Source organism: Limanda limanda, chromosome 12, assembly GCF_963576545.1.
Source record: "Limanda limanda chromosome 12, fLimLim1.1, whole genome shotgun sequence".
In the NCBI taxonomy this organism is placed as follows: Eukaryota; Metazoa; Chordata; class Actinopteri; order Pleuronectiformes; family Pleuronectidae; genus Limanda; species Limanda limanda.
The window spans coordinates 2834112-2847958 of NC_083647.1; the positions used below are offsets into that span (position 1 = coordinate 2834112).

The 13847-nt window shown below is 39.5% G+C and overlaps 2 protein-coding genes across 3 annotated transcripts; both read right to left on the minus strand.

Annotated features, from left to right (window-relative positions):
• Window positions 1-891: 891 nt before the first annotated feature.
• Window positions 892-9904, minus strand: LOC133015255 (glucosamine-6-phosphate isomerase 2). Of its 2 annotated transcripts, none has more exons than XM_061082416.1 (7): window positions 9836-9904; window positions 8967-9102; window positions 8753-8854; window positions 6771-6953; window positions 6461-6645; window positions 3257-3431; window positions 892-2295 (listed from the first exon to the last, which is right to left on the minus strand). In XM_061082416.1, the coding sequence occupies exons 2-7, from the start codon at window positions 9088-9090 to the stop codon at window positions 2237-2239; spliced, it is 828 nt and encodes a 275-aa protein (XP_060938399.1). In that variant the 5' UTR covers window positions 9091-9102; window positions 9836-9904; the 3' UTR covers window positions 892-2236. The 2 variants fall into 2 exon arrangements, with proteins under 2 accessions (XP_060938399.1, XP_060938398.1); XM_061082415.1 differs by lacking the exon at window positions 9836-9904 and adding an exon at window positions 9748-9822.
• A 1247-nt stretch (window positions 9905-11151) lies between these two features.
• LOC133015612 (cytochrome c oxidase subunit 8A, mitochondrial-like) lies at window positions 11152-12628 on the minus strand. Its single transcript, XM_061082857.1, has 2 exons — window positions 12444-12628; window positions 11152-11501 (listed from the first exon to the last, which is right to left on the minus strand). Exons 1-2 carry the CDS (start codon window positions 12558-12560, stop codon window positions 11406-11408), a joined length of 213 nt encoding a protein of 70 aa, XP_060938840.1. The 5' UTR covers window positions 12561-12628; the 3' UTR covers window positions 11152-11405.
• Window positions 12629-13847: the final 1219 nt, after the last annotated feature.

Sequence of the window (13847 nt, forward strand, 5' to 3'; positions counted from 1 at the left end):
ACTGTATATCATTGTATAAATATTATAATGTCAATTCTAAAGCTAAGTGCCATCCAAGTTTATCTTGTTATGTTTAATTATAACCATGTTTTCTTGAATCTCCAGAATGATCCAACATTGTCATTTTGTACAACATGCATTGTTTGCCAATTTTTCTTTTAAGTATAATTCTGTTCTCCATATTTGTTGCATCCAGTAGAAGATTGTGTGGGACGTTTTTCTTTCTGGTGTCAAACGAGAGGTTTTATATAAATAAATAATAAATCACTTTGAGTGTTAATCTGTTTTGTAAACTGGTAAAAACTGAATTATGTTGGATTTACATAACTGCTAATATGTAAATATTTGACAAATTATATAAATTAAACAATGTGTCTTCAATAAGTACTATTCATGCAGTGTACGTGGGAAATATCTGATTATGTTAGCATAGATTTTGGTAATTGATTAAAAATATTTTGTGGAATATGTTACATTGTGTTACTTAAATAACATAGTCTGGATCCCCCATATTAAAAATGTCTGATTGAATGTCGAAATAAACCATGGCGATCATTTCAACACGTTGTATCTGAGAGGGCACATTCAAGTCTTAGCAATGACTGCCCCGCTGTGGGACACAATGGAACTGCATTGGCTCAAAGTTGTTTTCCCGGTGGCCCCCGGAGAAAGGACATGCTGGTCTTTGTATATTTCTTTCACAATAGATGACGCCTTTGAAGCAAAGGGTTCTAATCAAAGTTTTAACTGCCATCACAAATATGAGTAAAACACTAGAAACTGCCTGACAAAAAGGAGGAGAGACGTAAAATAGAAAAAGAAAAAAAAACCTAGGAAGGCATGCTGTGGCCAAACACAAAAGACAGAAATAAATCACACTATCAGACTAGAAATGTTTCAAAGCATTTACAAATATGACATGGGTGAATAACATTGCATTACATTTAATTTAGCTGACGCTTTTATCCAAAGCAACTTACAATAAATAATGTCCTCGAACTGTTACTCTTACATTCTCTCAATTCAAATGTCATTGAATCTTGTGAAGCTAAAACACTGCTCAATACTAAACTAAAAATGGTGTTTGTAACTCTGAGGTTCATTGGTGGCCGAGGGATCTGTCGATGTGACAAACTAATCTCAACTCAAAGTTTAATTAGTGGCTTTTTCAGACTTTTCAACCGCATCTCAGTCTTCAAGGGACTGGATAAACACTGTAAAAGCTACAGGCTGCAAACATCAAAACTAAACCATTCACTGCATCCATTTGTAAAAAAGTCAAAGGTCATCAACCAGGCGTGACAAAACTGATAGTTGGGGCTTGAGTTGAGATTATTTTGTAACAATTAAAAGAGGGTATTGTTTCTTAAGTCCATGTAAACGTTAGTGCGCAGTAGTGGCTGTCAGTGGAGGAGCCATTTGGAGTTCACATCCCGTTTACCTCCTTGCAATAAACATACGAAAGCAAGTCTGACTAAAGACAAAGGTACTTTAAATGGCATTCGTTTGAGTGAAGGAAGTTTCATAATAGCTTTTAAATTAAAATACCATAATCGTCAAGACAGCATATCATATACCGTGTATACACACTGTGCTTGATTACTCTGTCCAGTCAAGAAAAAAGACTTCCTCCTTCACTACGTCTGTGGTTTAATCACAAAGCGTAGGTCCCTGTGTACCGGTCGCTGACTGGTTGAATTGACAGTTTTTGGGAAGAAATCAAAAATTCCAGAATGCGTTATGATTGGATGCAAACTGAGTACAGGATGAGTCATCAAACAGTTCAAAGGGTTTTACAGGAAGAGAAAAGACCAAGATTTAGATGAGCAGTTAACAAAGGGATAATAGGATTAAAACATTTCATGGGCCCTTTAACATTGTTTAATTCATCGGACATTATTTCAAACAGCAGTTTCATCCACATTCTGGGTTCATTTCCACACAAAACCAAGTGAACAAAACTTTAGAACTTCCCTTTAAACACAAACTGCAAAACAAGGAACTTTAGAGGGAGAAGCGCTATTAATGTAAAAGGAACCTGATCATTTCCCCACTCACTGAGGATCGGAACTGTCTGGGGCTAACATTATCCAGTGTCCTTTAAAGTCCATGAATTAACAAAGTACATAGTCATAGTACAAAGCTGACCGGGAGTCAGCAGTTCCTCTGTATAGAACAGTACCACAGTAATAATGTTGTCCACTCGTGTTGGATCCAGGAACCTTCAACCATCGTCTCATTGGTCCTTTATACTGAGCACTGGGTCCACCAGCTTGTTATGAACATGCATTAACCCTACAATGCACATGAACAGTGAAAAAGTAGTTTAGATACACACAGAAAAATACTGACAATATTATTACTTTTACAATATTGTGTAACGTTTTGATGTTCAGTTTGACTTAAGAGCACTCGGAGTGACCTTTTTAGAGCTGTAGGGTACCTCCTTTCGTTTTTAGTTAATAATCAACTGTTTTGCTGCTAACAAACAGTAAGAATTTTGACAGATAGTAAAATATCAACCAATAAACTCTTTAACATCTCTGCCCTTATGAACACTTAATCTCCACCTGCTTTCACAGTTAACACACTGTCACTCACCCCACAGCAGGAGGACATGTTCTTGTTTCTGAATAGTGTTGGTTATTGTGATTACCTAGAGTGAGCTCGTATGTGCACCAGTGACAAGCGAGGACAGGGATACACTATGTTCTGTCTGCCTGTTGCGGATGCTAAAAAACTGGATGGATGTTGATGTGATTCATGTGCTTTAATTTAATAACCTGTTTTTATATATTGACAACAATATGTGTATGTGTGTATATATCATATATATATATATATATACATACATGTATATATACCTGCAGGATTTAGTAGAAGTCTCTCTTCTGATTTCTAAAATATCACAAAAGCATGACGCTGCTTTGCTTCCACACCACAAACTCACTAACCCGTTTGGAACCAGACTTTTCAGATGGTTTAGATCTGGTTGTTTGCACCAGATCCAGGTTGGTATGAAAGCAGAGTTTGGTCCACCGAGTTGAAACCAGCATAGTTCTGCAAAAACGTCTACCTCCATAAAGGTGCTAATGTTGAGGTTTTGGTGACCCTGTTTTTAAGTGTTTATTCAACTTAATTCTAATTTTGTATGCTCTTCCATATAATACCGTGGAATTAAATTGTGGTTGTAACACTCATGTGTTATTGATATTTAATCAACCCGATCTAAAATCTATGGTTTAACATTTGGTACCTTTGAAATATTTCACAGTCTTGACTCGCAGCTCCAGCGTGGCGTCCTCGTCACAGACAAAGATGGTGCGTGGGTGCTGCTGGAAGGCTGATACTGTCCACATGTGGTTGACCCCCTCCTCTATGGCTTTATACAGAGCAAAGGCTTTGTGTGCTCCTGTGATCAGAATCATCACCTGAGCAGAGGACATCAACAGAGTTATACTCAGTGCAGCTACTACTTCCTGTAGATCCAGTTGAGTATGAACATGAAGTTGGTTAATATAAAGTGTGACAAAGGAACTCTTAAGTATTAACATCATTTGATAAGTGATCAGCGCTCAGCTCTGGTCTGTGGACCAATCGCAATAAAGCCCAGAGTTCCCCTCAAAGCGCTTGTCCCACGACAGAAAGACTCTTACCGAGCCTGTTGTCATAATGTAAGTGTGTGAGAGTATTGACAATTTATTTAATTATTGTCCTTGGACAATTGATACATTAATAAAATAATAATAATAAGTTAAGTTAATAATAATTATTGTTATTATCAATTTGTATATTACAACTGCGGTCGTACATTGTCTGTTGTGAGTGTGTTTTCTGTTTTTCCCATGGTCAAAGTTGGCCTGACTCATCGTGTAAGCGTCTACATGCAATTAAGACAAGGTGGTGATTAGTGGACTAAGGCAGATCTTGCAGCTGATTGGCTTGCTGCTTTGAATAAGAACACACTGGTTCGGTTGAGTTGCAAAGGGACACTCATCTTCCAGTAGAGGGCAGTACTGCATTACTAATGGTCAAAATTACACTGCTGAAGGCAGTGGTGTCCTTTCATTGGTCATTTAGTTTTTCTAAACGTTGTGTACATTTTTTATGTAAGCTGTAAAGTTTGTGATTTTTTTCATATTACTCATGAATTACATGTTTATACTTATATATGCATGGAAATGACAGGGAAGCTACACCTTACTGACATCTTAATATATATTAATATATAATCAGGGTTCCCACGCTTGCCTTGAAAAAAAATTCCATGCTACCTCCTGATTTTCCAGGTACCATATTAAGTGATGATCTATAGGCCCCTGAAGCTTTCCGCACCCCCCTCCCCTCACACACACAACCCCCTTGGACACCTGACTACTAACGCCGGGTTTACACCGGACGCTGAAGCAACGCGTAAACGCAGCGCCAAGCCTTAAATAACAGCTGGCTCCAATCCACTCCCATGTTAATCCTTAGTGCCGGCCCCACCGGAGCCTGAAGCGCCGCGCTGCGCCAAGGCTGCCTCGCGGCGTGCAGCGATCGTTTCGGCGTTGAGTCTATTTTTTGCTTGACGCGAGCGTATCGCCTCAGGAAACACAGTGAAAAATGATTTTAAACGATATTGATGACATATTTTATATAAATATAAACGATCAAATATGCATCCCATAGTTTGTATTCCCCATTTGTTGTCCTGAAGTTTTAATTTTACCAATTTTACCAATCACATTATTAAATGTCCCCCTCTGCCCCCACTACAGCCACACGAGCAGTCATAAAGATAAAAAGAGAGAGAGGGGGGGGTTCTACGTACTCTCCACATCGGCTTGAGTGGAGAATACGTAATTTACCCTCGACACCCGACATTGAACGGAGCAAACAGCGGAGAAGTTCTTGAAGATGGATGACATTAAATTAATAATTGAAGTGGAGAAGTAGTACAGTGAGCTGTATGATCCTCGGCACATATAAAGACATAATTAAAAAGGACAAATGCTGGGACGCTGTTGCAGTTAATGCCAAATATCAGCTGTATCGGTGATTACGGAGAAGAATCGCAGGATGACCGCCGCGGAGTTAAGAGTGTCTGGTGTGACCAGCCAAGCGCCGGCGTGCTAGGGATTAGCGCTTACGCGTCGCTTCAGCGTCCGGTGTAAACCCGGCGTTAGGCTACTTGATTTAAAAGATGTGCCAGTCAAGTCTACATTGTAAATGCTTAGAGATTATGTCGTATTGATAATATCAATGCATGAAATAATGCAACAAGCTGTAGATTAACAACAATTGAGCACTGGGATTGATATATGTTTTCTCTTCCACTCCTCTCCTATCTCATTTTTGTATCACTTTTTTAAAGAAAAAAACGAAAAATCACAAAATAGCTAAAAGTAGATATAAGAATGAATGTTACAAAATTGATCAAGACTAGACTTGTCATGTCAACTAGTATAGAAGTAATATCACAGCCTAATGTGAAAATGTATTGGTAGTTAGCAAGCAATGCAAGCTAGCCAACACTAGCTAGTTAGTTAGCAAGCTGAACGTTGGCTAGCAAGATTGCACTGCATGTGCTTTCTAACCATCATTAATGAATCCAAATCCAAAACAAACTCCCCTAAATGTGGTGAATAACACGGTTTTAGGAAAAGTCAATGAGTGAAATACATATGAGGATCAAACATAGTTCTAGTATTTTAAAAGCAAGGTAAAAATTACCTCAACAATTCTAGTGTAAGCTGCTAGCTAGCAAGTTGCAGCTAGCTAGTTAGCAAGATTGCACTGCTTACTAACTAAGGTTGATAAACCCAGGTTTACCACACAGTTAAAACACAGCTAATTACATTTGAGGATAAACTTGCTAAAGAAGTTTCACTGTAGATGTCAAGGCTCCCGTGTTGGCAGGGAAATGCATGTATTTGACCCTTCTATTGAGATCGCGAGTAACGTTTCTCGGCTATTATTCCCGAAGTCTAACAATCCAAAACTATACTTTTAAAGTCCATATCACTGGGTGGCCTGCATCAAATTCCAACATCCAATATACCAGATAGGATGCTAAGAGCATGCTCTACAACATGGGATCATCCATTTCTATCTACAGTAAAGCTGTTCACATGTAAAGGGTTTTTATAAACTCATCTTAATTATGTGCTCAATAGTTTCATTTATTTTACACATCATCCAATAAAATTTTCCAGGACAACTGTTTCAATTTCCATGTAAGTGTTCACTTTTGCTCAGTTTCCATGACTTTTCCAAACCTGGAAAATGAAAAAATAAATTCCATGTTTTCCATGGTTTCCAGGTACCGTGGGAACCCTGATAATCCTATTGAATCTAACACAGGGTTTGATTTGTGTAAACAAAATGCACATATATATATATATAGTAAAGAATATGTTGCAGTGCTCAAGTAAGATTATGTTATGGGAGGAATGAATGAACTGCGTTCCAATCTGACCTCTTTGGCTGCCATGACAGTTCCTACACCCACAGTGAGAGCCATGGTGGGAACCTTGGACAGGTCGTTACCAAAGAAACGAGCGTTGGCCACAATGGTGTCCTTAGCCAGGGTTTTCACTCTGGTCCTGGAAACAAGGCTGGAGCCTGGCTCATTGAACGCAATATGACCATCAGGGCCAATACCTACAGAAACACAGTGAGAAGGAACCAAAGCACTTTACATTACACAAGAGATTAAATCAACCCTTATGAAATCTACAATAAGCCCTATTTTACTGATGAGTTACAGCAGATGAAACATGTCTGACCTCCAACAAACAACTCGATGCCTCCGGCCTTTTCGATCTGCTGCTCGAAGGCCTGACACTCGGCCTCCAGGTCCTCTACGTTTCCATCCAGGATGTGAGCGTTGGCTGGATCGATGTCGATGTGCTTGAAGAAGTTGTTCCACATGTAGGAGTGGTAACTTTCTGGATGAGCTCGTGGGAGACCTGAAGAACAAGAGGGTCACCTCGTCAACCTAAGAGCTAAGAGGCCAAATAACAGTCTGCTTCAAAACCATGGGATCACAACTGAAATGATGCTAAATATAAAACAGTCCAGAGCTAACCCAAGTAAACAGACCAGGACACGTCATTTGACTCATACATAACACACGTCTGTAGGACAGCCTTCTTCCACATGCATTATATCATGTAAATTTGAAAAATCCTGTCTCAGAAGGATGCTGAGAAATTAGTCCATGCTTTTGTTTCCTCTAGACTGGAGTTTTTTTAATTATTTATTATCAGGATGTCCCAGTAAGTCTGTGAAAAGCCTCCAGTTGGTCCAAAAGTTTGCAGCGCGAGTGCTGACAGGAACTAAAAGGAGAGATCATATTGCTCCTGTCTTAGCTTCTTTGCATTGGCTACCTGTAAATCCTGCCATTTACATATAATAAAGCCCTTAACAATCAAATCCCATCACATATTAAAGTAGCATATTATCCCAATAGATCACTCTGGTCCCTAAACACAAGCTCTCATGTGGGTCCTTCTTTCTCCTCTCTCCTCCATTTCAACCCAACCTGTCGAGGCTCATGTCCCTGTCACACTGAGCCTGGTTCTGATGGAGGTCTCTTTCTTTTTTCCTCTCCACTGTCACCAAGTGTTTGCTCATTGTAGGAACAGTTTCATGTCTGTCTAGAATATTTTAAGGTCTTTAAAATACTACTAAAAAGTATGTGTTTGCAAAGGTCAGTTTGCAGAGTTCCAGAGTAATGAAGTCAAAAGTTACCTCTAAATGATGGAAGTGTTCAGTAAATTTGTCGCCTAATCAAAATTTAATTTCAAAATGTGCCGGCAACTTTACCTCAATTGCACAACATCTATTCTTTGGCTGAGAAACAACATAACAAACCAAAATACACTCAGATGGAAGAAGAGTGACGATAACAAATATTTATCAGAGCATGTCTACAGTGACTGTTCACTTCCTATTGATGCCACTGGACTGAACTTAGCTGAAATTCACCTGCAGGTCAGTTGTGAAGTAGTCCTCAATGAATTGGTAGTGAATAGAGCTAATGGCTAAAATAATTATTTACGCCTGCTTCTGGACAAAAAGGATACATTGTATTTGAATTATTGCTAAGTGAACGACGAGCTAGAAGCTTTAGCGGTCCTTGGCTGACGAGGTCAAAGTCAGCAGTATTTTTAAATGTTAACGTATCTATTTAACTAAAGTGACAGATTTCATTTACAAATCAGAGTTGATATGAAAGAATAGTTGAGAATTCACGACTAATTGTAAAGCAGGACCAGGTGAATCATCGTGTCAGAGAGATGTAAATGTAGCAGCTAATAACTGGTCATGGTGGCATTATGTTTCATGGTCACAAGAAAAAAAAGACTCTGGTGAACCCAAAATGGTGAATGCTGTAAACTGTCATGTGGTGTGTGAGATTAAAAGTTGAAAATCTAAACAAAATTCCACCTCCTATATCACAAACATAAAGAGAATTGGCAGAACATTTGTTCACCCCATAAATGTTACGTTTGAGGGCAACAGTTCCATAGGGTTCCATTCAATCTTGACCACGCAACCTGGAGGTTGTTAGAGTGGAAGTTCTCCATACGTTAGGAATGCTCTGTACTCTCTCTGAGGGGTTGTCTGGATGCAATGCACAACTCGACACAAGGTCTGACAGAGGACGTGAGTCATCAGCTCTGCTCAAATCTAATGCCACAGCATATTCTCCCAAATATTTCATTTGAGACATTTGAGATTAATCAGTCAGCCTTTAACTCACCTACATATTCATCCATGTTGAAGGTTTTCACATATTTGAAAGAAATATCGCCATTTCTGTAGTATTCAATTAACTTCTGGTAGCAGCCGTAAGGAGTGCCCCCTGAAAGACATTAGACACGTTAATGCACTGCACTTATTTATAGTGATGTTGCAGAGATACTTCACCCCTGAAAACCCTGGAGAACATCAGTGTGGGTGTGGACAGTTCCGACCTGTAGGCAGCCCCAGAGTGAAGCATCTGTCGGGGGACGGCTGGAACTGGATGATCTTGTTGCGGATGTATTTGGCTGCCCACTCACTGGACAGATCATAGTCATCCAGAATGACCAGCCTCATTGTATCAGCTTTCTGAATGAATGAACAATACAATTAATGATAAATTACATCCTGGCTGGCCAATTATACAATGTCAATAGGATTGTCATTTATTTTATTTTATTTTCTAAGAGGAAAATAAATCAGAGCACTTAAAAACATTTGTCAGCTTCAGTCCAGACTCAGTTCGAACTGTTTCCCAGTGGGTTTACAGGACAGGAGTGATACAAATATATAGTTTCATCTCACGCAGACTAAACCAGACATAGAGAGTCAGAGGACCAAAGAGCAAGATGTTATAACAATCAAGTCATTGCTGATCAAGAGCAACATAACCAACGTCTAATACACATCGATATATTGCTTATAGATTGTGTTATGTGAGGATGTTGGGCCGTTAGAACCACGCCAAGCTCCATTCAGAAAGTGCAAACTGGATGCGTGCCTGCTCGCCCATTTTCAAAGATGTTAAGTGTCGCTTATTTAAAATATGATCTACAACATATCACTGCCTCGGAATGGCTGATTATGATCTGCTATCGATCTTTCTATGGAGGTAGAATCTAATGGTGCTCTCAAAAACAGAACTCTGGGAAATTGTCCGATTTCTCTATGCAGCTTTAGTGAGGAGGTGGCTATTAGCATGTGCAATGTTAGCGAGAGAGACGGTCTACGCACATTTAGTGAAAACTGTCGCTGATCTGAAGTGAAACAACGAGGTAACTGCTAACAGGAAACAGACGCTTCAACAAGAGCAGGTTTTTACCTTTAGTCAGCGGAGAAAGTCAGCTGACGAATCACGTCTGCTGTGTCACATGATCTGCTTCTGTCACATGATTCACAACCGGTCAGGTGACGTCACCAAACTGCTTTTGCTAAACCATAGACAAATAAAAGACAAACAAAAAGCAATACTAATAATAATAATTGTTTTATAATAATAACTATCATTGTTGTTGTTAATTTTCTATTTCATGTGACCTTGTAGGAACAGTTACTCATGAGTTGGGCAGCATACTTTGAAGATTGAACATCCGGACAGTTCAGTGATTAAATAATATTATTAAGGACCAAAGGTGGAGAAAGTACTCAAACAAGTAAAAGTACAAATAAATAGATCAAATGTACTCAAGCAAAAGTTCTACATCAACTTTTCTAACTGTGCTTGCAGTATGTTTTGTTTTTCAGTAAAATAGTGCAGGCTTTGTCATAAGAATAAAGAATGCTGTAAATGCTACCTGAAAACACATTGTCATATTAACAAATGGCTGAGTCTTGGCAGCAGCCTCTTCTACAGTAACAAAGTAGGGCAATATGTTAAATCCCATCCCTGTTAAAGACCAAGACATTAACACGAGTAGATTAACAGAAATATTTCATGATTAGCTTGATGCATACTTTACATTCCTATGGTGCTTCAGTGACTTTTGTGATGACTATACCTCCAAGTACAAGCCCAGCCCTCATGTGAACATAAAGGTAAACCAGTGACCACAGCAAAGATCGGTATCTTTACACAAACACTCCATCTTGTACTGATGACAAAGTAACGCTGCATTTACTGGGCCTGTACTTGTACTGTACTTTTATTTTTGTGAAGACTTGAGGGAATATTTTACTTTATGCTCCACAATGTTCTGAAAACCTATTACACTAACATTTTATACATTAACCACAAACGTTTATATAATGTATTGCATATATATAAAAATATAATTACATATTTGTGATCTCAGTTCAAATATTTGACCACTGCTATGAACAAACAAATGGACTATACACACACGTAGAGCTAATCAGGTCATATGATCCGCTCAAAGCAACCATTACTATATAGTTCAATTGATCAACTGCCAGACCTTCAGGTTAGTGGACGACTCTTTCTAATCAATGAGTCGCAGCTGCCCTTAAGGAACATCCAAGAGGAGGCCTCCCAGTATTTCTTCTGATAATCACAACTTGCTTAATGGATTACCTCAGATTGAGCAGTGATTATTCAAAGTGTAAGCTCAAGCTCTCCCGACGACCAGCAAACCCCAAAAGTCTAATCCAAAGGAGCCAAAACACACAATGCAAGAGTAGCTGGGTTTAAAATTTAATCTTGTAACATACTCCTTTATCAGGGAAATCATACAATAAAAACTTTAAAAGTTCCATTCAATGTTTCATGAACAGTTGGTGTGTATCTGAGATTTGGAGTAGAACAGTCAGATAGGTGGAGGAATGAGGTAAAACTATATTCTTGTCTGCAGCTGAACATCGATGGTTATGGTCCCAGGTGGTCACTGGAGACAGGACGCTGTGTACACCAGGCAGCATCTGTTAAAATGTTCCGTTTATTCTTTCTTCTTGTAGTCCTCCAGGTGGCACAGGATCCACCCAGATGGGCCCAGGATGGCCACGGAGAACATGGCGAGTCCAATAACAGTCTCCTAGGTAACAGACAAGAGTGTTCAGTCAGCTTAACATAAGTGAAAAAGAAAAAGGTCAGCCAATTAATAAATAGACTATATCTACTATATGTATTACTCTACAGGGTATCAGTAGTATGATTTGTAAAGCAGCCATAGGTACCTTGAAAGGTGCCATGTAAATACAAATCATCGTTATTACTATTATGCGACCTTGATTTCATTGTTCTCTTTACTACCCTGACTCAAACTAATGCCTCTAAAAGGAACTTCCCATTCAAACTGAATCCCTCAATCCCGATTCAGAAATGGTATCGACAATAGAGTGTAGACCTCAGTAAACGTTATTGAGTCAAGGGCGGTGCTTCTGTCTTAGCGCTAATGTACAAATCCTACTGATACAATCATTGTCAACACTATAGGGTTCCATTTTGATTAATGTGGACAAACTAAACTCTGATACTAGTTTACACAAACACCGACAGGACTGTTGAATTAATAGGCAGTTAGCCATGGCAAAGTCGAGTTAATAACTCAAATCTGAGTGTAAGGTAAGGAGATTTTGGACATGTTCACAGAGAAGGATTGTATATCGTAGTGGTGTCCTGCGGTAAAGGCAGATGGACACTATAACTCCGGATTGACGAGTGTTCACGAAATCAATAGTTTCATAAACAACTGTTAGCACAACACTAAGCGCTAGCGTGGCTAACAGTGTTAGCATGGGGCTCGCTAATGAAGGGAGAGGACCACACCGAGCAGCCGCTTAAAATACGTCGCCGCATACTCAGTCATTTGAAAGCCGTCACTTTAGTTAAATATTTACGTTAACGTTTAGAAATAAAACAGGCGCCCAGCACTGCCTGCTGACTTTGACCTTGTCAGCCAAGGACAGCTAAAGCTTCTAGCTCGTCGTTGACTTAGCATGAAGCCAAGGTGGCTGGGAGACAGCAGCAGACTCACGAGGGGACCGATCTTTTCCTTGGCCGGTCTGGAGTAGATAGTCGCCCGCTGAGTGACGGCATGGGACCGCAGGGCCGGAGCAGCACGGCTGGCGAGAGTCCTGAGGAAGCCCGGCATGTTTGTCTCGAACGGTGGAGTCGTCTCTTCTCAAGAAACTGCAATGAAGTGAAGAGGAAGTGCTTCCGTGTGTCCACCTTCAAATAGTGTCCAGTGAACTTTACACTGCCACCTCCTGTCCGGGAGGATCGATGACGCACCACCACCAGCGTAACAGTGATGCAATATTTCACAAATGTATGACTAAATGTAGCCTTGATACATTTTTTACAAACTAATCTGTCTTGCACTCAATTACATACTGTTCGTATCAAAGAGGGGTTAACAAAAACAACATGAACCAGTCATAAGATATATTATTTAAAATGATATTAATAAAATCATAATTATTGGAGTGTGATTTAAAAATCTATTTTAAAAATACAGTTTAAAAGTAAAAAATATTAACTAGATCAACAAACTGAATTTACAATAAATATATGATATAAGAATTTAATGTGCTGTTTTATTCTTCATTTGCATTTTCATTCATGTTTTTGTGCAGTCTATTTGTTTGTTAGCAGGATAACATAAAAACCACTAGAAGGATTACCAAGAAACTTGGTGGGAAGATGTGATATGGGTCAGGTACAAACCAATACAAATTTGTTGCAGGAGTGGGCAGAGCAATGAATGTCATTATTATTTTTCCCACTTTGATTGACATTGTGAGATAGAGCGTACCACCTGGAACATGATGACAAGATGCAGTTATGCTTAGGGCACTGATATTTGAGTGTGTACAATTGAGAGCAGATCTAAATAAAAATCCAGATCTGGTGAACAAGGGGACTGTTAGACCTTGGCACAGATATATGCTCTCTGAGTGCTCCACTAGTTGTGACATGATTTTTAAAGTCCATCGCATGTGTTGTTATCTTTGGACCCTTTCCATTAGTATATTTAATATATTAAGAAACCTAATTCGCACAGTGAATTAAGACCATGGGCCTTTCCCGGCTGGTGATCCATATTTGGTGTTGGCCACAGTTTGTACACGCAGTGAAGTGAATAGTCTTTAGGCATTTACACAACTTCAGTTCAGTTTGGTAATGTTGCTCACTGGCCATAGCCCTACAGCTCCACGTGAGTGCTAATCCGGTCTTGTGCAGCCCTGTTGTTCACGTTACTTACACACAGCCTTCTGCTATCTGGGGACAAGGGAGCATTGGTATGTAATAATCCCCCTCACTTTCACCCCCCACACCCCACCACCCCACCACCCCACAAGTCCCTTCAGATCTTAGATAGAAACAGCATTTTGCCATACTGGCTCTCTACATCTCCGTTGTTCCCATTTTGTTATCA